Source organism: Schistocerca americana, chromosome 4, assembly GCF_021461395.2.
Source record: "Schistocerca americana isolate TAMUIC-IGC-003095 chromosome 4, iqSchAmer2.1, whole genome shotgun sequence".
Classification (NCBI taxonomy): domain Eukaryota; kingdom Metazoa; phylum Arthropoda; class Insecta; order Orthoptera; family Acrididae; genus Schistocerca; species Schistocerca americana.
Window position 1 is genome coordinate 507,075,369 of NC_060122.1, and position 23,493 is coordinate 507,098,861.

At 40.5% G+C, this 23,493-nt stretch overlaps 1 protein-coding gene across 1 annotated transcript in view; it reads left to right on the forward strand.

The window, feature by feature from the left end:
• LOC124613137 (tyrosine-protein phosphatase non-receptor type 23-like) overlaps nt 1–23,233 on the forward strand; it is a 162,068-nt gene extending 138,835 nt beyond the window's left edge. Inside the window, exons 8-9 of the mRNA XM_047141754.1 lie at nt 20,050–20,182; nt 22,857–23,233. Of these exons, the coding sequence (XP_046997710.1) occupies nt 20,050–20,182; nt 22,857–22,997 (274 nt within the window). The 3' untranslated portion in view covers nt 22,998–23,233. The remainder of the gene's footprint in view (nt 1–20,049; nt 20,183–22,856) is intronic.
• The last annotated feature ends 260 nt before the right edge of the window (nt 23,234–23,493 follow it).

A 23,493-nucleotide genomic window follows, 5' to 3' on the forward strand; every position in this document is an offset into this window, starting at 1 on the left:
TGCTGTTAGCAATAATTGTTGCTGACCACATATATAGAAAGAGGCTTGCAAGATGCAGTGAAGACAGGAATAGTGCTACTGTATCTACAATCAGTGTATGACACAGTCTGGATCCAAGGGCTTATAGGTAAACTTGCAAAAGTCATCAGATGCAAGCAAACACTGAAAAACCATGAAATATATGCTTTTGCAGAGAACTTTCAGAGTGTCTTGAGAGATAAGATAAGCAGTGTCAGAATATTTTACAATGGCCTACCTCAAGGCTCAGTGCTTGTCCCCTTACTTTATATATTGAATTTACCCAAGACACAGTCACATAAATTTGCCTATGCCAGTGATAGCTATTGCCACACAGTCAGTCATTTGAATAGCTAGAAGCTACTCTGAATAGTTATCTACATACTTTTCGTAAGTGTTATACCAGATGGCTCTTGAAACCAAATTCGTTTAAATCTGCAAGTATTGTTGTGCATCTCAATAACAAAGAAGCTAACAGGAATCTGAGCCTTAAACTCAACAGAGCCAATTAAACATGAGAAAATCTCAAATACTTAGGGGTTAAACTTGATTGTACACTTTAATGCAGGCATCACCTAGAATAAGTGAATCACAAACTGTAATCCAGAAATTCTATACTAGCCAAACTAGCAGGCAGCTCATGAGGAAGTAACACAAACACATTGCACACATCAGCATTGGTACTGGTACATAGTACTGCTGAATACTGAGCCCCAGTATTAACAATAAGCAACCACATAAAAAAGTTGATGAAGAGCTGAAGAATCATTGAAGATCATAACTGGATGACTGAAACTGACGCCCCACAACCTGGCTATCACTGCTAGCCAGTATTCAACCACAAAACATAAGATGTAAAGCTGCCACAAAAAAGGCAGAAGAAGATATCAGACCAGTGCATTCTCCCAATTCTTCATCATTTACATGCAGAGAATTGACTGAAGTCAAGGACACCTCTCTGAGAAACAATCCAGAGATTAGAAGTTTTTGATGAAGAAAGGGATTGACAGGAGCAAAGGCAAAGTAAACCCCACAAAACGGATCCCTTATTAGTGATGTGACCAAACGAGTTCCTGGTTTTCACCTTTTAAGAAGACTCTGGACAAGATTAAGCAGAAGGAATGGAACAGGTAACTGTAAAAGCTTAATGACAAAATCTGTGAATGCAGTGAACTTTGAACTATGGAGCATACTTTGAATTGTGTAATTTATGCTTTCAAAGGAAGAGGATGTAGTGACATCCCCAGCATCTAGCAGTAGCTGAGTTGTCTTCAGTGTGCTATTTGACTTCAGTGTATATTTTACATCATTCTCTCTCTCTCTCTCTCTCTCTCTTTCTCTGTAGATTTGTGATGTTTTATGTTTTCAGTTCAGATGTGTTATCTGTTTGTATAGCATGTTGTTTATTATTTCAATGTCAGTAATTCTGTGATGCTATCAGCATGAAATATACTTAATATCATAATCTATCCGATTAAAATAGTAGTTGTAGCTTTATTCATCCGTAGCTCTCTTTTTACAAGGATATAGGACATGTCAAAGTATTTACAAATTTAGATAAATTTAAAATAAGTTAATTCATATACACATATATTTACAGAGTTCTAGTTAGAGAAAATCATTAGATTTACTCCTGGTATACAATATGTAATTCATATACACACACACACACACACACACACACACACACACACATATATATATATATATATATATATATATATATATATATATATATATATATATAATGGAAGGAAACATTCCACGTGGGAAAAATTATATATAAAAATATATATAAATATATATATATATAAATATATAAATATAAATATATATATATAAATATATATATATATATATATATAAATATATAAAAAAATTATATATAAAAACAAAGATGAGGTGACTTACCGAACAAAAGCGCTGGCAGGTCGATAGACACACAAACAAACACAAACATACACACAAAATTCAAGCTTTCGCAACAAACTGTTGCCTCATCAGGAAAGAGGGAAGGAGAGGGGAAGACGAAAGGAAGTGGGTTTTAAGGGAGAGGGTAAGGAGTCATTCCAATCCCGGGAGCGGAAAGACTTACCTTAGGGGGAAAAAAGGACAGGTATACACTCGCACACACGCACATATCCATCCACACATACAGACACCAATGTGTGTGTGTGGATGGATATGTGCGTGTGTGCGAGTGTATACCTGTCCTTTTTTCCCCCTAAGGTAAGTCTTTCCGCTCCCGGGATTGGAATGACTCCTTACCCTCTCCCTTAAAACCCACTTCCCTTCGTCTTCCCCTCTCCTTCCCTCTTTCCTGATGAGGCAACAGTTTGTTGCGAAAGCTTGAATTTTGTGTGTATGTTTGTGTTTGTTTGTGTGTCTATCGACCTGCCAGCGCTTTTGTTCGGTAAGTCACCTCATCTTTGTTTTTTTTATATATATATATATATATATATATATATATATATATATATATATATATATATATATATATATATATATATCAATATAATAGAGGGAAACATTCCATGTGGGAAAAATTATATATAAAAACAAAGATGAGGTGACTTACTGAATGAAAGCGCTGGCAGGTCGATAGACACACAAACAAACACAAACATACACACAAAATTCAAGCTTTCGCAACAAACTGTTGCCTCATCAGGAAAGAGGGGAGGAGAGGGTAAGTCTTTCCGCTCCCGGGATTGGAATGACTCCTTACCCTCTCCCTTAAAACCCACTTCCTTTCGTCTTCCCCTCTCCTTCCCTCTTTCCTGATGAGGCAACAGTTTGTTGCGAAAGCTTGAATTTTGTGTGTATGTTTGTGTTTGTTTGTGTGTCTATCGACCTGCCACCGCTTTCGTTCGGTAAGTCACCTCATCTTTGTTTATATATATGTATATATACAGAGTTCTAGTTAGAGACAATCATTAGATTTACTCCTGGTATACAACACTTTTTTTGCAATTAACGTATTAAATTATATAATGCCACATCGTTCACTCATATCTGACTATCAGTCACTGCACACACTATATACGCATTGTTTCATAACACTTCACTCACTACACACACACACACACACACACACACACACACACACATGCAGACATGGACACTGGTGATGTCTGGGCCAATTTCTGTATTGAAACTTCCCATTTGTTATCCTGAATAACTGAGTCAGCATCCCTCCATAATGAGTGAGATGTTGAGCTCAGAAAGAGGAAGAGGTGTTAGTATTGTGCTATGCATAGCTTGGGGGTAAGTATTTCTAGAAAGGAAAAAAAGAAGGAAAAAAACATAAAGTGAACATGTTTTGTGGAATGTTGAATATTTTATAATCATTATTATTATTATTTATTTGTATAACATTTTTTATCAAACCTCTACTCTGTTTCAGCTAAGTAATCCTTCAATGTTTAAAATGTATTGCATAACAGGTACTTTTTAGTTGCCTTTTTAAATAAGTGTATTTTGGCAATTTCTTTAATCTCTTTTGGTAATTTATTGTACAGTTTAATTCTTTGGTAGGAAATGCTGTTTTGAGTTTTATGTTTATTTTTTCTTGGTAAATGTAAGTTGAGTCTATCTCTTGTTGCATGGTCATGGACTGAGCTGTTTGTGCAGTAATTACCAATGTTATTTTTTATGTGTACAACTGACTGGTAAATGTATTCACCATGAGTAACAGTACTGGGAAAGTCATTGATGTATATCAGGAACAGTATTGGTCCTAATAGGATACCTTGCGGAACCCCTATATTAATGTATTTTGGTTCTGATAAGTGTTTTACTAAATGTTTAGATCTATTTGAAGTATATGTTATCTCTACTCTTTGTACCCTATCTGTTAGGTATGATCGAAACCAGTCATTAGCTACCCCTCTTATTCCTGTTGTTGTTGTTGTGGTCTTCAGTCCTGAGACTGGTTTGATGCAACTCTCCATGCTACTCTATCCTGTGCAAGCTTCTTCATCTCCCAGTACCTACTGCAGCCTACATCCTTCTGAATCTGCTTAGTGTATTCATCTCTTGGTCTCCCTCTACGATTTTTACCCTCCACACTGCCCTGCAGTACTAAATTTGTGATCCCTTGATGCCTCAGAACATGTCCTACCAACCGATCCCTTCTTCTAGTCAAGTTGTGCCACAAACTCCTCTTCTCCCCAATTCTATTCAATACCTCCTCATTAGTTATGTGATCTGCCCATCTAATCTTCAGCATTCTTCTGTAGCACCACATTTTGAAAACTTCTATTCTCTTCTTGGCTAAACTATTTATCGCCCATGTTTCACTTCCATACATGGCTACACTCCATAAATTACTTTCAGAAACGACTACCTGACACTTAACTTAATACTCGATGTTAATAAATTTCTCTTCTTCAGCAACGCTTTCCTTGCCATTGCCAGTCTACATTTTATATCCTCTCTACTTCGGCCATCACCAGTTATTTTGCTCCCCAAGTAGCAAAACTCCTTTACTACTTGAAGTGTCTCATTTCCTAATCTAATTCCCTCAGCATCACCCGACTTAATTCGACTACATTCCGTTATCCTCGTTTTGCTTTTGTTGATGTTCATCTTATACCCTCCTTTCAAGACACTGTCCATTCCATTCAACTGCTCTTCCAAGTCCTTTGCTGTCTCTGACAGAATTACAATGTCATCGGCGAACCTCAAAATTTCTATTTCTTCTCCATGGATTTTAATACCTACTCTGAACTTTTCTTTTGTTTCCTTTACTGCTTGCTCAATCTACAGATTGAATAGCATCTGGGAGAGGCTAGAACCCTGTCTCACTCCCTTCCCAACCACTACTTCCCTTTCATGTCCCTCGACTCTCAAAACTGCCATCTGGTTTCTGTACAAATTGTAAATAGCCTTTCGCTTCCTTTATTTTACCCCTGCCACCTTCAGAATTTGAAAGAGAATATTCCAGTCAACATTGTCAAAAGCTTTCTGTAAGTCTACAAATGCTAGAAACATAGGTTTGCTGTTCCTAAATCTAAGATAAGTCATAGGGTCATTATTGCCTCACGTGTTCCAACATTTCTAAGGAATCCAAACTGATCTTCCCCGAGATCAGCTTCTACCAGTTTTTCCATTCGTCTGTAAAGAATTTGCATTAGTATTTTGCAACTGTGACTTATTAAACTGATAGTTCGGTAATTTTCACATCTGTCAACACCTGCTTTCTTTGGGATTGGAATTATTATATTCTTCTTGAAGTCTGAGGGAATTTCGCCTGTCTCATACATCTTGCTCACCAGATGGTAGAGTTTTGTCAGGACTGGCTCTCCCAAGGCTATCAGTAGTTCTAATGGAATGTTGTCTACTCCCGGGGCCTTGTTTCGACTCAGATCTTTCAGTGCTCTGTCGAACTCTTCACGCAGTATCATATCTCCCATTTCATCTTCATCTACATCCTCTTCCATTTCCATAAGAACATCGCCCTTGTATAGACCCTCTATATACTCTTTCCACCTTTCTGCTTTCCCTTCTTTGCTTAGAACTGGGTTTCCATCTGAGCTCTTGATATTCATACAAGTGGTTCTGTTTTCTCCAAAGGTCTCTTTAATTTTCCTGTAGGCAGTATCTATCTTACCTCTAGAGAGATAAGCTTCTGTATTCTTACATTTGTCCTCTAGCCATGCCTGCTTAGCCATTTTGCACTTCCTGTCGATCTCATTTTTGAGACGTTTGTATTCCTTTTTGCCTGCTTCATTTACTGCATTTTTATATTTTCTCCTTTCATCAATTAAATTCAATATTTCTTCTGTCACCCAAGGATTTCTATTAGCCCTCGTATTTTTACCTACTTGATCCTCTGCTGCCTTCACTACTTCATCCCTCAAAGCTACCCATTCTTCTTCTACTGTATTTCTTTCCCCCGTTCTTGTCAATTCTTCCCTTACGCTCTCCCTGAAACTCTGTGCAACATCTGGTTTAGTCAGTTTATCCCGGTCCCATTTCCTTAAATTCCCACCTTTTTGCAGTTTCTTCAGTTTTAATCTACAGTTCATAACCAATAGATTGTGGTCAGAGACCACATCTGCCCCTGGAAATGTCTTACAATTTAAAACCTGCTTCCTAAATCTCTGTCTTACCATTATATAATCTATCTGAAACCGTCTAGTATCTCCAGGGTTCTTCCATGTATACAACCTTCTTTCATGATTCTTGAACCAATGCTTCTAATTTATTTAATAGAATCTTGTGGTCAACTGTATCAAATGCCTTAGGGAGATCCAAAAATATGCCTGTGACACACTAATCTTTATCAAGAGCATCAAGTACAACTTTTGTGAATTCTACTACGGCTGACTCCATATTTTGCCACTTCGGAAAACAAACTGTGATTCACGTAAATGATTGTATTTATTCAGGTAACTCATTAATCTGTCTTTCATAATTGCTTCTATTTTTTTTTGAGAATGTTAACAGCAGGGAATTGGGCCGGTAATTTTCTATGTCTTCTGCATTACCTTTATTAAGCAAAGGTACAACTCTTGCCTGTTTTAACTGCTCTGGAAATGTCCCTGATGTGAAGGATTTATTTATTATATTTGTTAAGGGGCCTTGTATAATCCCTATGCATTATTTCAGTACACACATTGGTACTTCATCTGAGCCTACTGACTTTTTATTTTTTAGTTTTTGAATTGTTTTACTGACTTCATTATCTGTGGTTGGAAGTAACATCATTTAATTTAGTGCAACATTATTTACAGGTGTTATATTTGTTTGGGGGAATTTTTGCTGTAACTTCTCTGCAATACTTGAAAAATGCTCATTTACATAGTTTGCTAAGTGCTGTGTATCATTTATTACTTTATCCCCCTCCTTTAGCAGTATGTTATTCTGTATTTGTTTGCCTCTCCTTGCTACCTTTTTTATAACATCCCAGACTGCTTTGCTTTTATTCTCTGCATTACATATTATTTTGTCATTAAATGACTTTTTTGCAGCAATCAGCCCCTTCCTATAGATCTTTTTGTGTCTATAATAGAAATTTAATAATTCTGGATCACTGCGAATCTTTTTCATGGAACTGAGGGTTATGTTTACATCTCCTCCTGTGTTGTTGTACAACTTTTTTGTAATAATTTGTACTCATTCTACCATAGTTCCATCTTCAGTTTCCAGAAAGACAAAGTAAACATTATCATCAAAAACTGTCTTTCTCAGAAATGTTATTTCATAAGTGTAATGATAGATTTTATCAAAAGAAAACCTGAATGTTCTTTTCATAGGAAATTTCACTGTCGTTAAATCATATTTATTGAATTCTTGCCCATCTTTATCCTCTCCCTTGTTCATTCCTTCATTTTCATTTGACTTTTGCTGTTGTATATTACTGTTCAGTGCTATAGAGACAGTATCAGAATCATAGGATGGTTTCTCATGCTTTCAGCACTGCCATTATCACTTTCATTTAAGTCCCTGGCAATGGTACCTTTTCTTGGAGTTAATGCTACGTGCTTTGCTTAGCTTGGCATTCTTTCTGTATATGTTAGAGTGAATCTGTTTCAAACCTATTTTGATGGCTGGCGTCCAAAAAACCTCTGGTGTGCCGGTGTCATGTGTATATGTGTTTTCTGGAATCTGTAAAATGACTTACTCAAGACAGAAGGGAAAAATTTCCTGCTTTTCTGAAACAAGGTAGAACATTAAATTTAGAAGTGAATGGTATCTTTTCGAAGGCCCCTTTCAACAACCTAGGAAATTCCAATGTTTCTGTCACCCCTCTATTTGTCCTTTTCCAGTCATCTAGCACATTTCTCCAGGCAAGTTTTAGAGGTCAGGTGGACAACGTAAATGACCAGAGCTAGGTGGTAGAAGCACAGACTGAATATCATGTTCTTGGCACTGTGTTATAATGTTAAATGACAGATGGTTTGAGAGAAAGTCACCTATAATCACTTTCAGTTCGAAATGCCAGTTATAAGGCTAGGCAATTAATCATGATTCAAACATTGTCAGGTCAAATCAACCACTTACATTCCTATTGTAACCTGCTCAAGTTAAACCTCCTTCAGTCCAAATATAGAAGAGATGATTTTCCCACTGCTATCATTACAGTGACACTTGAACTATGAACAGTTCTTTCAGGATGCCTTGTATCTGGCTTCACTACTACTTTCACTTGTCCAGGATCGTCAACAAGTTGGTCTCATCATGGCTTATAGTTCTGGAGTGAGGAACACTATTCAAGGACACTACATGGTTCTTAAAATAATCTTATACTGTTTCTCAGGTAACTGTTGCCCTTGCCCTCTTTACGTTTTTACTTATTCTAATGGTTATTTCCTTATTTCTTTTCAGAAATCCATTTTACCTACTCACAACTAGGTGGATTGTCACACAGTATTTTTTAGATCTGCATTGTTCGATTAAGAGATGCCTTTATGATGTCCCTAACATCATTATTCATTAAAGGAAACCTCTATTTTGCACAACACAATATTCGTGCAATTGGTTTTTTTTCTTCACTATTGGGTCATGCTGGTTGGCCACCTATTTTATATTTATCCAAAAGAATAGACACTATTGATTCTGCTGCCACTACGAATTAAGACACAAAGACATTAAGGCAATGACAGCCAATGATCCCTTCAATGCAGATGCACACCAAGCTTGAACTCTTACGGAATTGGCGAGGTAATGAGCAGGGGCACTACAACAGCAGTGTGTATAAGTTGAGAATTTGGGTCTGACAGGAGACGTGCTAAGGTAGTCAATGTACTCATGGTGACCACTGTGTCCAGATGGCGTAACGGTCAGCACATCTGCCAAGTAAACAGGAGACCCAGATTTTAATCCCAGTCTGGCACAGATTTTCAACTTTCACCATTGACATAAATCAGTGCCCACTGGCAGCTAATGTCCTCAATTCCTTTGTATCTTTATCTTATATTTATATCTGTTCTTAAGTTTGTATGTCATCTAATGTTGTATAAGGAAGTGTGTATCGTGCTGAAGCTTTACAAATGCTTCATGTTCCTGACAACCTTCCCAGCATTTAGAAGAAATTCAGAGTTGTAGTTAGATTTATGGGTTGGTCCTAGAACGTTCTTTTATGCTTGCATGATGTGATTCACCCTTCAGAATTGCAATTTTACTTTTAGGCATGTATGGCATCTATTTGGTAGTCACAATGAACAAAAAAGAAACAGTAGCACTTGAGATATTCATATGAAAGTAAAAATATTACAACTTATTAATTACACACCAGAAGTACAAGATGTCAGCCGGTGTTTTCTAACTGATGTATTTACTTCAAAGAGTGCAGGACATGAATTACATTAATGGACAGTGCTATTTGTTGGTACCACACACTTCAACATACTATTGTTAGAGGCAAAGGAGTAAAAAATTCATGACAATGGTCAGCTGCAGCATTCTTGTTAAGATGCAGTGCTCAGGTATCAAAATGTTGAAAAATAGGTAAATGATCAAATTCACCTTATTTCACAGTACTTATCTTCATGAGGCATGGAGAGCTGAATCAAACCAGTCTCAGGACTGAAGACCACAACAACAACAACAACAACAACAACATCTTCATGAGCATAAATTCCAATACTGCTGATATACACATTAAATTAATGAAATGTGGAATAATAAGAGTGAAAGACAGTGTGACTCAATATATAAAACTTGCAGAATACAAATAAAAAGGCCTTTGATCGCAATTTTTTTCATTAATTTTATGACAAGGTTCAATCTATTCAATCAGCATGAAACATGTCTATCACTTTAATAAGTTTATAAACCATTAAAAAATTTGCATGTAAACCATAAAAATTCATTAGCCAAGGCAGGCAGCATCAATAGGTGTAAAAACACAACAAAAGTAAAATAACCAAACAGCATACTGCTGATAGTCATTACAGTAAGGACCAGTTGTGTTGTTTATCACAGTTTTATTATATTTTTACATCTGTAGATGGCACCTATTTTGGCTACAAGTTCTTTTATTGTTTGTATTCTAGTTTAGAGTGACTGACATATCTGACAATGATCTAATACACTGATGGAAAAGTAAATCACAGGGGAAAAAAAAAAGAAAAGAATTAATGTAGAGCAATGAAATTTTGGGACTACATTTGTCTAGATAACTTATTGAAGTGATTAACATTACAAGATCACCGGGTAATGTAAGCACAAGGTAAACCATTGCAAATGTGGAATGCTGGTAAAACTGCCAGAATGTTGAACACAAGCATGCAAATGTGCTTGCATTGTGTTGTACAAATGCTGGGATGCCAGTTTGTGAACTGGAGTTCCATGCTTTTTGCATTTGTTTTACCAGTACAGGGACAGTTAATGCTGTTTGTGGACAACAGTGCAGTTGTAATCTGTTGATATCCTATATATGCTGAATTGGAGACAGATCAGGTGATCGAGAAGTCCAGGGCAACATGTCTATACACTGTGGAGCATGTTGGGTTACAACAGCAGTAGTTGGATGAGTGTTATCACTGGCTTTGAGGCAGAACCAGCTTTCATCAGAAAACACAACAAACCTACACCCTGCCATCCAATGAGCTCTTGCTTGACACCACTCAAGTCACAGATGGTGGTGGTTTGGGGTCAGTGAAATGCTTGCTACAGGGTTTCAGGCTTGGAACTGTCCTTGAAGTAACCAGTTTGTTACAATTTTTGTTACAATTTACTGTGTCATTGTGGTGTCAGCTGCTGTTATAAAATTGCTGCTCCAGATGCAATATGATGCACTAGAGCCATATGCTGAACGCAGTGGTCTTCCTTCTCAGTAGTACAATGTGGCCGTCCAGAGTCTGGTCTTCTTGCGACTGTTCATTCTCATGATGACTGCTGCCAAGTCTAAATTCCTGCCAAGTCTTTCTACAGTATTGCAGAAGAAACATCCAGCTTCTCGTTGCCATATTACATAACCTTGTTCAAACACAGTGAGGTGTTGATAATAGTGTTGTTGTGTTGAAGGCATTCATAGTGTTGTTGTGTTGAAGGCATTCTTGACTAACACCAACTTACCACATCCAGTCTCAAAGGTAACTAATGCTCACGACCATTACAGTGTGTATTTAAAGTAAACCTGGTTTGCATTATCATAGTGGTACTATTAGTGCCACACTTATGTGATCCATGTGAAATTTGAATAGACATCTTTCAGATGTGGAAACACACCTATTATGTGGATGCTATATCATGGCAGTTTTAGGTGGGGAGTGTTTTGAACTGTGGTTGCATAAGACACCAGTAGAGGTCGGGCCTGAACTATGCCTGCCAACCACAGCAAACAGTTGAGCTGTAGCTACTGCAAAATGCTTTGTGTGCTCCAATTTGCTTTGTGTTGAGGAACAACAAAAGGAAACAATGGTCCTTAAGAACCATTATATCAGTTCTGCTTTTGTTTAAGCCCAGAACGTATGATGATAGCCCATCAAGATGCGGCAGGACTTCTTCCCCCCTGGACCTGATCAGCCAAAATGGTCACATAATACTTGGCAGTCATATGACCTTGTGGAGTAACTATGGGGCCCATGGAATAAAACACTGCGGTTGCCCAAATCATCATGGAACCCCCACCATGTTTCACTCTTGGGATGTAAAATTGACCAGAAGCTGGAATCAGTGTGAAATGAGATTCATCTGACTAAGTAACATTCTTCCATTGCTTCATTGTTCAGGTTTTATGGATTTGGCACCACATTTTTTTGTTTCAGGCATTTGCATCACTGATGTGTGGTTTTGAAATTCCAGCTCGACCTGCAGTTCCCAGATTATGGAGCTCTGTTTGTGTTATTTTGGAGCTGGAAGTGTCCATGATGTTTTTCTGTTTTCCCTGATACTTGATATGAATCTTTGATATGGTGCCTCTTGAAACATTTTGACTACCTTGATTATGGAAGCACCCACCATATGTGTTATAACCTTTAGTCACCAATAATTGCCTGGATATTCAAACACACTCACTTAGAAACAATAGCTCATTACATGGTAACAACTCAGTATCTCTTATTCGACTGCCGTGCCGTGACATGCAGCCGACGCTGTTCGTAGCTAGGTGGCGCTCCCGCGCTCGGCCGAGTTGCGGAGTGCCTCTATTGCCATTTGCGCGTACTGTCGTGGCGGCACTGTTAAATGTTGTGGCACTGTCACAACACTTTTCCCCCCTTGAAAAAAAAAAAAAAAAAAAAACACCCACTTCCTTGGAGACATGGACAGTGCGGAGACATCCATGGCCTCTTGTGAGGCCCCGAGAAGATCCCGCGGAGAGACACGAGAGTATGGTCGAAAATGTCCAGGACGGAAGCTCGTGTGTGGAATGTGCCTCCTGGATGAGATGATGGGTGAAAACTCTGGAGCAGCATCCATAGGTGTCGTGGACCTAGGGGTGTGCTCCAGCGAGATGGGTCCCGGAGAAGGCAGCGTCGCGACTGGGGCCGGTTCCGGCGTACTCGGAAGCGATAGCGATGTCGGCTGCATCAACACGTATGGTAGATCGGCAGCAGCGACAGGACTGGCTTCTCAGGCTGGTGGAGGCGAAGGAAGGGGCGGTGGCACTGGTGTGGCCACCACTCGTGGGCGCATCTGGTCGTAATGGCAAACAACCATGCCGTCGTCCGTACGTATTTCACAAAGCCGGCAGCCGCGAAGAGCCTTGACCACCCCTGGAATCCATTTAGGGTGAGATCCATACCCTCGTGCCCACACGTTGGCGCCCACCTAGTATTTTCCCGCACTAGGGGACACAGCACAAGGCCTGACAGGGTGAAGCAGGTGCAGTAGAGTGCGCAGTTGGCGGCCATGCAAGAGTTCAGCAGGGCTGCGATCACCCAGAGGCGTGAAGTGATAAGAACTCAGAAATTGCAGCAGAGTGTCATCTGTGGAAAAATCACTAAGGAATTTTTTCATCTGGCTTTTGAAAGTGCGGACAAGGCGCTCGACCTCCCCATTCAATTGCAGATGGAAGGGCGGTGCTGTAACATGATGAATCCCTTGTCCAGTACAAAAACCACGGAAGGCCTGCGAAGAGAACTGAGGGCCATTGTCCGTGACGATCGTGGATGGAAGACCTTCTAGCGCAAAGATTTTGGACAAAGCCAGCGTCGTTGCCGCAGCGGTGGGCGACGGACATTGAACAACAAACGGAAACTTCGAGATGGCGTCAATCAACAGTAGCCAATAAGTACCGAGGAAGGGGCCGGCAAAGTCAGTGTGCACCCGTTCCCATGGCTGCGCCGTATCAGGCCACGGAGAGGGCATAGTACGAGGTGCAGCCAGTTGTTGAGCACACTGACCACACGCAGCAACCACGTGGGCGATGTCCGAATCAATACCGGGCCAATAAACGTGCCTGCGGGCCAGGGACTTAGTCCGAGAAATACCCCAATGGCCTTCATGCAACAGTTTGAGAACATCTTTGCGAAGAGAGGCTGGCACCATGACCCGTGGAGATGCACCATTCGTGGCCAGAAGAACAGCACCATCACGAACAGACAGACGAAGGCGCAAGGCATGGTAGTTGCGAAGGGGATCCGATGCCCGGCTCTTGGTCCTGTCTGGCCAACCCCGTTGAATAAAACCGATCGCCTGACGCAGGACTGGGCCCCGCGCAGTAGCCGACGCGATCTGCGAACCTGTAAGTGGAAAACCCTCGACCGCACGACGTTCTTCCTCATCAATGTGGAAACAGAGTAGTTCATCACGATTGAAAACCGGGTCAGGGCCCATCGGCAATCGCGACAATGCGTCAGCGTTGGCGTGCTGGGCCATGGGGTGATAGTGAATCTCATAGTGAAAACGAGATAAGTATAAGGCCCAATGTTGTAGGCGGTGAGCTGCCTTATCCGGAAGCGACGCCGATGGGCTGAACAGAGAGACCAGCGGCTTGTGGTCGGTGATGAGGTGAAACTTAGAACCATACAAAAAAATGCTGAAGTTTTTTAGAGCGTAAATGATAGCGAGCGCCTCCTTTTCGATTTGAGAGTAACGCCGTTGCGCATCGTTGAGGGTCTTGGAAGCATAGGCGATGGGTCGTTCCGACCCATCCTCATACCGATGGGCGAGAACAGCCCCTAGGCCATACTGTGACGCGTCAGTCACCAGAACCAAGTGCTGACACGGACGGAATGTGGCAAGACAAGGCGCCAACTGCAAATGAGCCTTCAGGCAGACAATAGCCTGCTCACACTCGTCGGACCAACAGAAAGGGACGTTTTTGCGTAACAGTTGATGCAGAGGATGAGCTACCGCCGCTGCGGATGGAATGAATTTGTGATAATAAGCAATCTTGCCTAGAAACGCCTGAAGGTCTTTGACCGTAGACGGCTGGGGTAGAGCGTTAATGGCCGCAACGTGCTGACGTAGAGGACGTATACCCTCACGGGACAAGTGGAAACAAGATACACAATGGAGGGTTGGAAGAACTGTGACTTGTCCAGATTGCACCTCAACCCAGCCGAATCAAAACCGGAAACAAGGAATGCAAATTGCGAAGGTGCTCCTCAGTGGAGGTCCCCGTGACAACAATGTCATCCAGATAGTGTATGCAGCCGGGAACGGAAGCCGTGAGCTGTTCCAAAAACCGCTGAAAAATGGCCGGCGCGCTAGCGACGCCAAATGGTAACCGCTGGTACTGATACAACCCACAAGGAGTGTTGATGACGAGGAATTCCTTGGAGGAAGCATCCAACAGCAACTGATGGTACGCCTCCGATAAGTCAAGTTTGGAAAAGGACTGGCCCCCAGTGAGCTTGGTAAATAACTCCTCAGGATGGGGAAGAGGATAAGTGGCAACTAGACTCTGAGCATTGACAGCGGCTTTAAAATCACCACACAATCACAGACTCCCATTTGGTTTAGAAACCACCACAATTGGCAATGCCCATTCGCTGGAGGTAACAGGAAGGAGAATCCCTGAAGCTGTTAACCTGTCTATCTCAGCCTTGACAGGTGCACGCAACACCACCGGAATAGGGCGTGCCCGGAAAAACTTAGGGCGAGCTGTAGGTTTAAGAGTAATGTGGGCTTCAAAATCCTTGGCACGACCCAGGCCAGCAGAGAACACAGACGAAAATTCAGAACACAATCCCTCCAGCTGTTGATATGGAATATCCTCAGATATGAGGTGCACATCATCATTAATGGAGAACCCGAACAACTGGAAAGCATCATAACCGAACAGGTTTTCAGTGCCCGCATGATCCACCACATAAAACGTGAGGGGCCTAACAACAGACTTGTAGGCAGTGGAAGCATCAAACTGGGCAATGATAGGAATTTTCTGTTTATTATAAGTTCTCAGATTTCGCGTAACCAGAGACAAGGGAGGGGAGCCCAACTCCAAATATGTGCGAGAATTAATGAGAGTTACTGCAGAGCCAGTGTCCACTTGCATGCGAATGTCTTTATCCAGAACACGAACAGTAACAAACAACTTATTTGTTTGACAAAGCACACAGTTAACATCCATGTCCGATGCCTCGTCCTCGTCAACAGGAACTTTAGGGGACTGACACACAGAAGCAATGTGGCCTTTTTTCCTACATGAATTACACGTGGCCCAACGTTTTGAACACTCGGCCCTGTCATGCTGTACGAAACAACGTGGACAAGAAGGAAGTGCGGAACGAACCTGCTTCTGTGGTTGCTGTTTTCGCTGCGAGCGTTGCGGCCCAATGCGACGTTGTTTACACGAGTGAACTGCCGCCACATCTTCGTTCTCCTGTGAAACAGGCAAATTGTCTGTGTCGAAAGTTGACTGTACAGTGCCTACATCACACCACGCATCTATTTGCGCGCCAGCAGCGTGAGACACTTCAAAGGATTGAGCGATGCTTAGAACTTCCGACAACGACGGGTTTGGCAGTTGTAGGGCATGTTGCCAAACTTCTTTATCAGGAGCAAGCCATAGAATAGCATCCCTAACCATTGAATCAGCATGAGACTCATGATGAGTGTCCGTGACAAACTGACATTTCCTACTCAGACCGTGTAGTTCCGCCGCCCAAGCCCGGAAAGATTGATGGGGCTGTTTACGACACTGGTAGAATGCCACACGGGTGGCAACGACGTGGGTGTTTTTTCAGTAATAGTTAGACAATAAGTCACACATTTCTTGGAAGTACAGAGAGGCAGGTTCTCGCAGAGGGGCTAACTGAGATAGCAGCTGATAGATCCGTGGGGAAATCCAAGATAGAAATAACGACTTACACATAGGAGCGTCGACAACGCCAAAAGCCAAGAAGTGTTGCCGCAAACGCTTCTCATAATCCTCCCAATCTTCAGCGGCCTCGTCGTAAGGAGGGAATAGAGGCGGAGAAGAGGAAGACAGACGATGAGTAAGCGACGTTGACAATGCCTGAATAGCAGCCGTCAGCTGTGTTTGTTGTGCCTGAATAGCAGCCGTCAGCTGTGTTTGTTGTTCAATGAGAGCTTGCATAAGCTGTTCCATGTCTGCCCCGTCACGAACACACAAATCCACAACGCAGTGAAAATATCCGATCCTCATCCCCAAAAAATGTTATAACCTTTAATCACCAATAATTGCGTGGATATTCAAACACACTCACTTAGGAACAATAGCTCGTTACATGATAACAACTCAGTATCTCTTATTTGACTGCCGTGCCATGACATGCGGCCGGCGCCTTTCATAGCTAGGTGGCGCTCCCGCGCTCAGCCGAGTTGCGGAGCGCCTCTATCGCCGTTTGCGCGTACTGTCGTGGCGGCACTGTTAAATGTCGTAGCACTGTCACAACACTATGAGCACCAGCAATTTGCCCTTGTTTGAATTCACTTAGCTTTTACAACTACACAGAACACTGTTCAGACCATGACTGGCACTTGCAAATGTATTGAGGACATTGCACAGATGCTGTTCGCAATTGAGTACAACAGTGCAACCTCCAGGCTTCGTTAGCACCTGCACTTATGTTCAGTCATGCATTGTCATGATTATTTCATATTTTTGTCCACTCCCTGTATGTCATTTCACACCAGAAACTCTGCCAGTGTAGTTTATTTTGCATGATGTTTGACATAGGCAAAATCCAGTGGTGATAAATCTGGGGAAAACTGAATCATGTCTCATTGTTCCACCCACTGGTTTGGAAATTTATCAAGAATGTAAGCTTGTATGACTCAGTGACACTTTTAGTTGAAAGTAAAATTCATAATTTCTATTGCATCTAAAAATGGTGCATAAGACAAATATATTACCTGTTCAAACAATGGAAATCCAGGTTGTAATATCAACAATGCAGGAAAATGTAGATCGGTATTTACTGTAAAGATGACATGTTAAGTTGCTAACAGGCACAAGTAAAAGACACTGACACATAAGTGTTCATCCACAGCCTTTGCCAGGGAAAAGAAAAAGAAACACACCCCATTCATCCACACAAGCACACCTTGTGAACACGTGACTGCAGACTCTGGCAGCTCAGACCAGAATGCAGCTGTCATGTGGATTGAAAGCAGCAATCTAGGAGGGATGGGGAAGGGAAGAGTTAGCAATGTACAGGTGGAGGGAGAGAGGAACACTGGAAGAGTGTGCAGGGACTAGACTGCCAACAGTCACAACATCAGGAGACTGTGGGGCATGGAAGCAGGGAAAAGCGGAGTGAGAAAGGAGAGGTAATGGGGAAAGATGAGGGGGGGGGGGGGGGGAGGTACTTTGGCAGAGGGTGGCACACAGTCAGGGATAGGAGAAGAGAATGAGTAGGAGATGATAGGACAGTGGAGTTGGAAACTGTTGCATAGAGGGAGTGGGGCAGTATGTTACTGTAAGTTGGGGCCAGGATAATTAGGGGAGCAGAGAATGTGTCATAAGGATAACTCCTATCTGCACAGTTCAGAAAATCTGGTGGTGGAGGGGAGGATCCAGTTGGCTCAGGTAGTGAAGCAGCCATTGAAATAAAGCGTGCTTTGTTCAGCTGCATGTTGTACCACAGGGTGGTCTACTTTTCTCTTGGCCACAGTTTGGCAGTTGTCATTCATCCTGATGGACAGCTGGTTGGTAGTCATATCAATATAAAAAGCTGTGCTTTAATTGCAGCAGGACTGGTATATGACATGGCTGCTTTCACAGGTGGCCCAGACTCTGATGGGGTATGGTCTTGCACCTGGGTCTTCCACAGGGATATGATCCTTGTGGTGAGGGTCTGGGATTGAGAGTGGCATAGTGGCATAGGGATGGACTAGGATGTTGTGGAGGTTGGATGGATGACAGAACACCACTTTAGGAGGCAATGAAAGGAGCTCGGGTAGGATGTCACGTGTTTTAGGGCATGATGATAGGTAATGAAAGCCCTGGTGTAGGATGTGTTTCAGTTGTTCCAGTCCGGGGTGGTATTTGGTGACGAAGAGGGCACTCCATTGTGGCTTTTTCTTGGGGATGGCGGGAGGATCGGAGATGTGAGGTGGAATGGCATAGGAGATCTGTTTCTGAACTAGGTCTGGTGTATAGTGCCTGTTTGTGAAGGTGTTGGTGAGACGCTCAGCATACTGAGCAAGAGAGTACTTGTCATTGCAGATATGGCAACTTTGGGTGGCCAGGCTGTATGGAAGGGATTTGTTGGTGTGAAAGGAAGGACAGCTGATTAAATGCAGGTACTGTTAGTAGTTGTTGGGTTTAATGTGGGCAGAGGTGTGAATGGAGCCATCAGAGAGGGGGAGGTCAATGTCTAGGAAGGTTTCCACTGGGTTAAGGAGGATTAGGTGAAGTAGGTGGGAAAGAAGATATTGAGGTTGTGAAGGAATGAAGATAGGGTGTCTTGGCCCTGAGTCGAGATCATGAAGATCTCATCCGTGAACCTGAACTAGACTAGGGGTTTGACATTTTGTGAGGCTAGGAGGGTTCCTCTAGATGGCTCATAAACAGGTGCCTGCCTGCAACTTGACATGACATCTTTATGGTAAGTAGCAATCTGTCCTTTCCTACATTGTTGGAATAACACATTCAGATGTGTTTGGATCTGCATAAAATACAGTGTATCAAATCACATATTTTTTCTGTAAAGTCCTCATCTTCTTGCACCATGTTCGGAAACAGTTCAACGTTCTATTGATGTCTCATTAAATGCCTGCAAAAATTTTAAAACTACGCTGTTTTAAGAATGCTGTGTGTGACGATTCTACTGAAGTCCTCATCTTCTTTCACCATGTTCGGAAACAGTTCACCGTTCTATTGATGGCTCATTAAATGCCTGCAAAAATATCAAAACTATGCTGTTTTAAGAATGCTGTGTGTGACGATTCTACTGAACTGCCTCAGTGGATTTTTTTAGGTAATATTTGGTGTTATATATGCACAGTTTTTCAACATTCTAGTTGAGGAAGCTGGGTTTGTTGCTTTGTGAAGTCTGCCAGATGTTATGTCGTGTGCACCACGAATTTTGAGCTTACGAAGAGTGCGTAAAATTGTTAGTTAGTTTAGTGGTCTGTTCCACAGCTACGTCTCCATTTTATTTAAAATTTGACAACATTTTGTGTTTTGTAACATTTATTTAAAATGTTGTTTCTTTTTTCTAGCAATAATCATGACTTTTATTTATTGCCTTACAACTCCAACAGCAACGCTAGTGAAATCCTTAAAAAAGTGTCATGCTACATATTTATTTATAATAGTTCCTACATCTGAAGGTACTACATAGATATTATCTTTTGAAGTCCATACAAATTCATTTTGCATCCTTGGTAAAGGGATGATAGTTATCCTGTATATTAATAGACATGTAACACTCTTGTCTCTCTCCATCCCCATTATTTTGTATGTGTGTGTGTGGGGGGGGGGGGGGGGGAGAGGAGGGGTAGGTGGGTGGTTGGTTGGTTGGTTGGTTGGTTGGGTAGGTGGGTGGCTGAGTGGTGTTAGTGTGCATGTGCACATGCACGTGCATGTGTGCTCACACATGCACATGCGCACTCATGCTTGCATATGTGGGAGGGTGCTTTACCCTTATGTATAGCCTGATCAAACTCATGAGCAAAATATTTCTTATAACAACTGGATTTTAAAAATGTCTTTTGCAGCGAAGCAGAAATGAAACTGTTGCGAAAAGTTGGTACTGTTATTGATGAGGATGACAAAGAATTGTCTGTGTTGATGACCTCACTTCAGCTTGACTATTTGAAGCAGCCTTCAGAGCCAGAATCACTTTCACAGGTATGTTTGGAAAGAAAGTACCAGACTATAGTGTTGCCACTTTAAGACAGCAATCTGGTGCAAGTATAAACAAATGAGCACCTACACATTAGAGGAAAGGGGAGTGGTGCGGGGGAGAAGCCCTGTCTCTCTATCACAGGGCTGGCAGTCTGCATCTGTTAATCAGTGCATGTGTGAGAGTAGGTCTAACATGTGGTCATAGGGATCGCCAATGCCTTTTGGTGTCAGAGGAGTCATACCTGATTTCTAGGATGAAGCAGTATTAATCTCATCACTCATTTAAAATTAAGGAAACAAAACAATGTACAATGCACAACCCAGAGCAAAGCAGAGTACATAAAGCATTTGGTAACACCTAACATGCAGTTTCTTGCTTGAGTTGACAGTGTCGTAGAGGTAGTACAGGCCCAACATCTTCTGGTATCTTACATAACCATACTTCAAAATATCCCCACCTAAAACTGTTATGTTAAATTGTCCACATATTATCACTTTTTTCTTTAAAAAGAAGTGTGTAAAAGTGATTTTTATGCCTCAAGTTTTTATTTCTAATAAATTCGATTTTGAAATAGAATAAAAGGGGGAAGTACATTTTATGGGGTTTCATCGTGCCTTGTAACAGAAGATTTACCTGTAAGGTCTTTGCAGCAGGTACGTTGGAATTGAAGAAAATTTGCTTAATCGGTGGGATATAGCTACATTTTCAGATTGAGTGACTGGATTCTAATTGTTTTGGTTTTTTTTCATGCTTAGCCTTTAGTAGAAAATTATGAAAACTATAAAGGGATGTTACTTAATTTAATTATTAAAAATTAACATTCTGTAGTTTTGGTTTTTGATTAGCACAGATTTTGTTTGGAGTTATTGGATTATTTTTCAAGACTACATAAATTTCTTACATAACAGTAGGATTTGATGAACACTAAGTGAAACCATAATTGAAAGCACAATACACACACTCTCAGCATGGAATTTGAGTGACCTACCTTTCCCTTTTAAACCTTCACCATCCTATCCCTCTCTCATCCCCAAGAAAGGAACTAATATTTCCAAAACACATGATAGTTTTCTTGTATTTGTGTGTGTGTGTGTGTGTGTGTGTGTGTGTGTGTTTGTTGGCAGATAAGTATTGCCTTTGGAGGGTAATTACTAGCCTGGAATTCTGTCACATAATTTTCTAGTACAATTTCTGCAATTGGTGTGCTTTGGCAACACTAGAGGATTACTCTAGTGGAATAAGAAATGTCAAAGCAAAAAATATAGTATAGCTCTATTGTCTGTTTTATTAATTATATTTAATCCTATTAAACTTCCACATTTATCCTTGTTTCCTCCGGAAGCCTTCTCATCTACCCTCTTCTGCGTAAAAGTGCACTACTTGATCTAAAAAGGGGAACTTATGGATTGGCCCTCTAATTTTCTTCATACTTGTAGAATATGAAGGACTGTGTCAGAACGGCTTAGCAAGCAACTCTTTTTTGCTTTTATTTGAATTCTGTAACTATTATCAAATGGAAATTTTAATGAGAAAATACTGAATTATAATTTCTTTACAAAATAACACTTTTGAATACTACTAAACACATGAAAATGTGAGTATTCATAAATTTAAATTTGATACATAAAAACAGAACATCAAATAAAAAATATAATTCTTTAATTTCTAGAGATCGAACAATTTTATTGATATAAATACAATTCTTTTCACTTAACAGTTAGACATTTAGAGATTTAAAAAAAAAAACCATGATTCAATACATGCTAATTAACATTTCAATCTGATAATGGACATACAATGTAAATATATATATATTTTTTAATTTACTGCTTTCAAGAACTGAACGAGTGACATCATGTTTAAAATAACCAGAAGCTATGCACTGAGCTACAGGTGGCTATTGTAAGGTATTCTAAATGTTTTGTAATTAACAGTGCTCAGAAAGCTTCATTGTGTGACTACTTACTTTAGGAAATTAATGTCTGGACACTGGTCTTAAAATCCTATATAAGTGAAGAAAATTGAAGGGAGGCTAGTCTGTCTAGACCCCTTGTGAGATCTAACAGTGGCTTGGTGCTCATTTCACTCAATCAAAGAGATGAGGAAAAAAAGAGGTGCATCATTTGAATAATGGTACTGATGTTAAAAAAAAGGCTTGAAAAGTAAAGCTCTGAGTTACACAAGCTTATCTGCCTCTTGCCTAATAATTTATAAAAATGAAACTTCAGCTTAACAATACACAAAGAAATGAATACGTGTAAACAGCTATGCCTATTTAACTGATTAAAAATTGATTGAAAAACATGCTAATTAAATCACAAAATGCATTGCATACAGTCACCATTACTTTTTATTTGATCCATAACATTTACCTGGAAACAAGATTGTAAAAATCTCAAGTAGGCTATGGAACAAATAAATAACTTTGGCAACTAGTTTATTTCTCATTTAATTTGTACCATTTGCTGGCTTAACCTAAAATCCACTATGGATGTTAGTAAATTAAAAGTATGTTTATTTGATTCTACACTGAAGTTTCTCACTTATCAACTTTTTGGAGATGAATCAGTAATAGTCATTTCAAATGCAGCTACTTTGTAATTCTCTGGTACATAGGGTGAATTCAGTGTCATGATGTACATGTTTTTTCATAATATATTTTCATATCTTATATAGGAAGCAACAACATCAACATACTCAATCTTGTCTGGTGGAACTTCAACAAGTAATGAAAAGATGATGATAACACAACAGACAGAAGCTGATCATTCTGATCATGCAATTAATGAGGCTATGGATTTTTCCATGTCAAATTAAAATTAAAAATGAAAAACTTAACTGAAAAGCCTTTCAAGTTTTTCATAAGTACATAAGACTTGAAGTGTGAATATGTATTTTATAACTAAATGTGAACAGTAGGATGCCAGTGGTTGTGTATGTGTAAAGACGGAGCTAAATGATTATATCATTGCCTTTGATTTATTGTGTAACCACTTGGTGGTGATACAAAGAAATGCCTCAAAACATAATTGTATAATGTGTGTGTGTATGTGTGTGTGTGTGTGTGTGTGTGTGTGGTGGTGGTGGTGGTGGTGGTGGTGGTGGAGGGGGGGGGGGGGGGTGACAATGTGCACATGCATTCTTGCCTGTGAGCAAGCATGTATGAGGGTTGAATGGAGGTTGTATGCAAATAAATACTGAAAGTAATTTTACTTTCTGATATCATGTACATTGTTTTAAAATCAAAACTAAATTTTGTAATTTTGTATTACACAGTATAATTGTAAATCATACTTGAGTAGATAAGGTATTG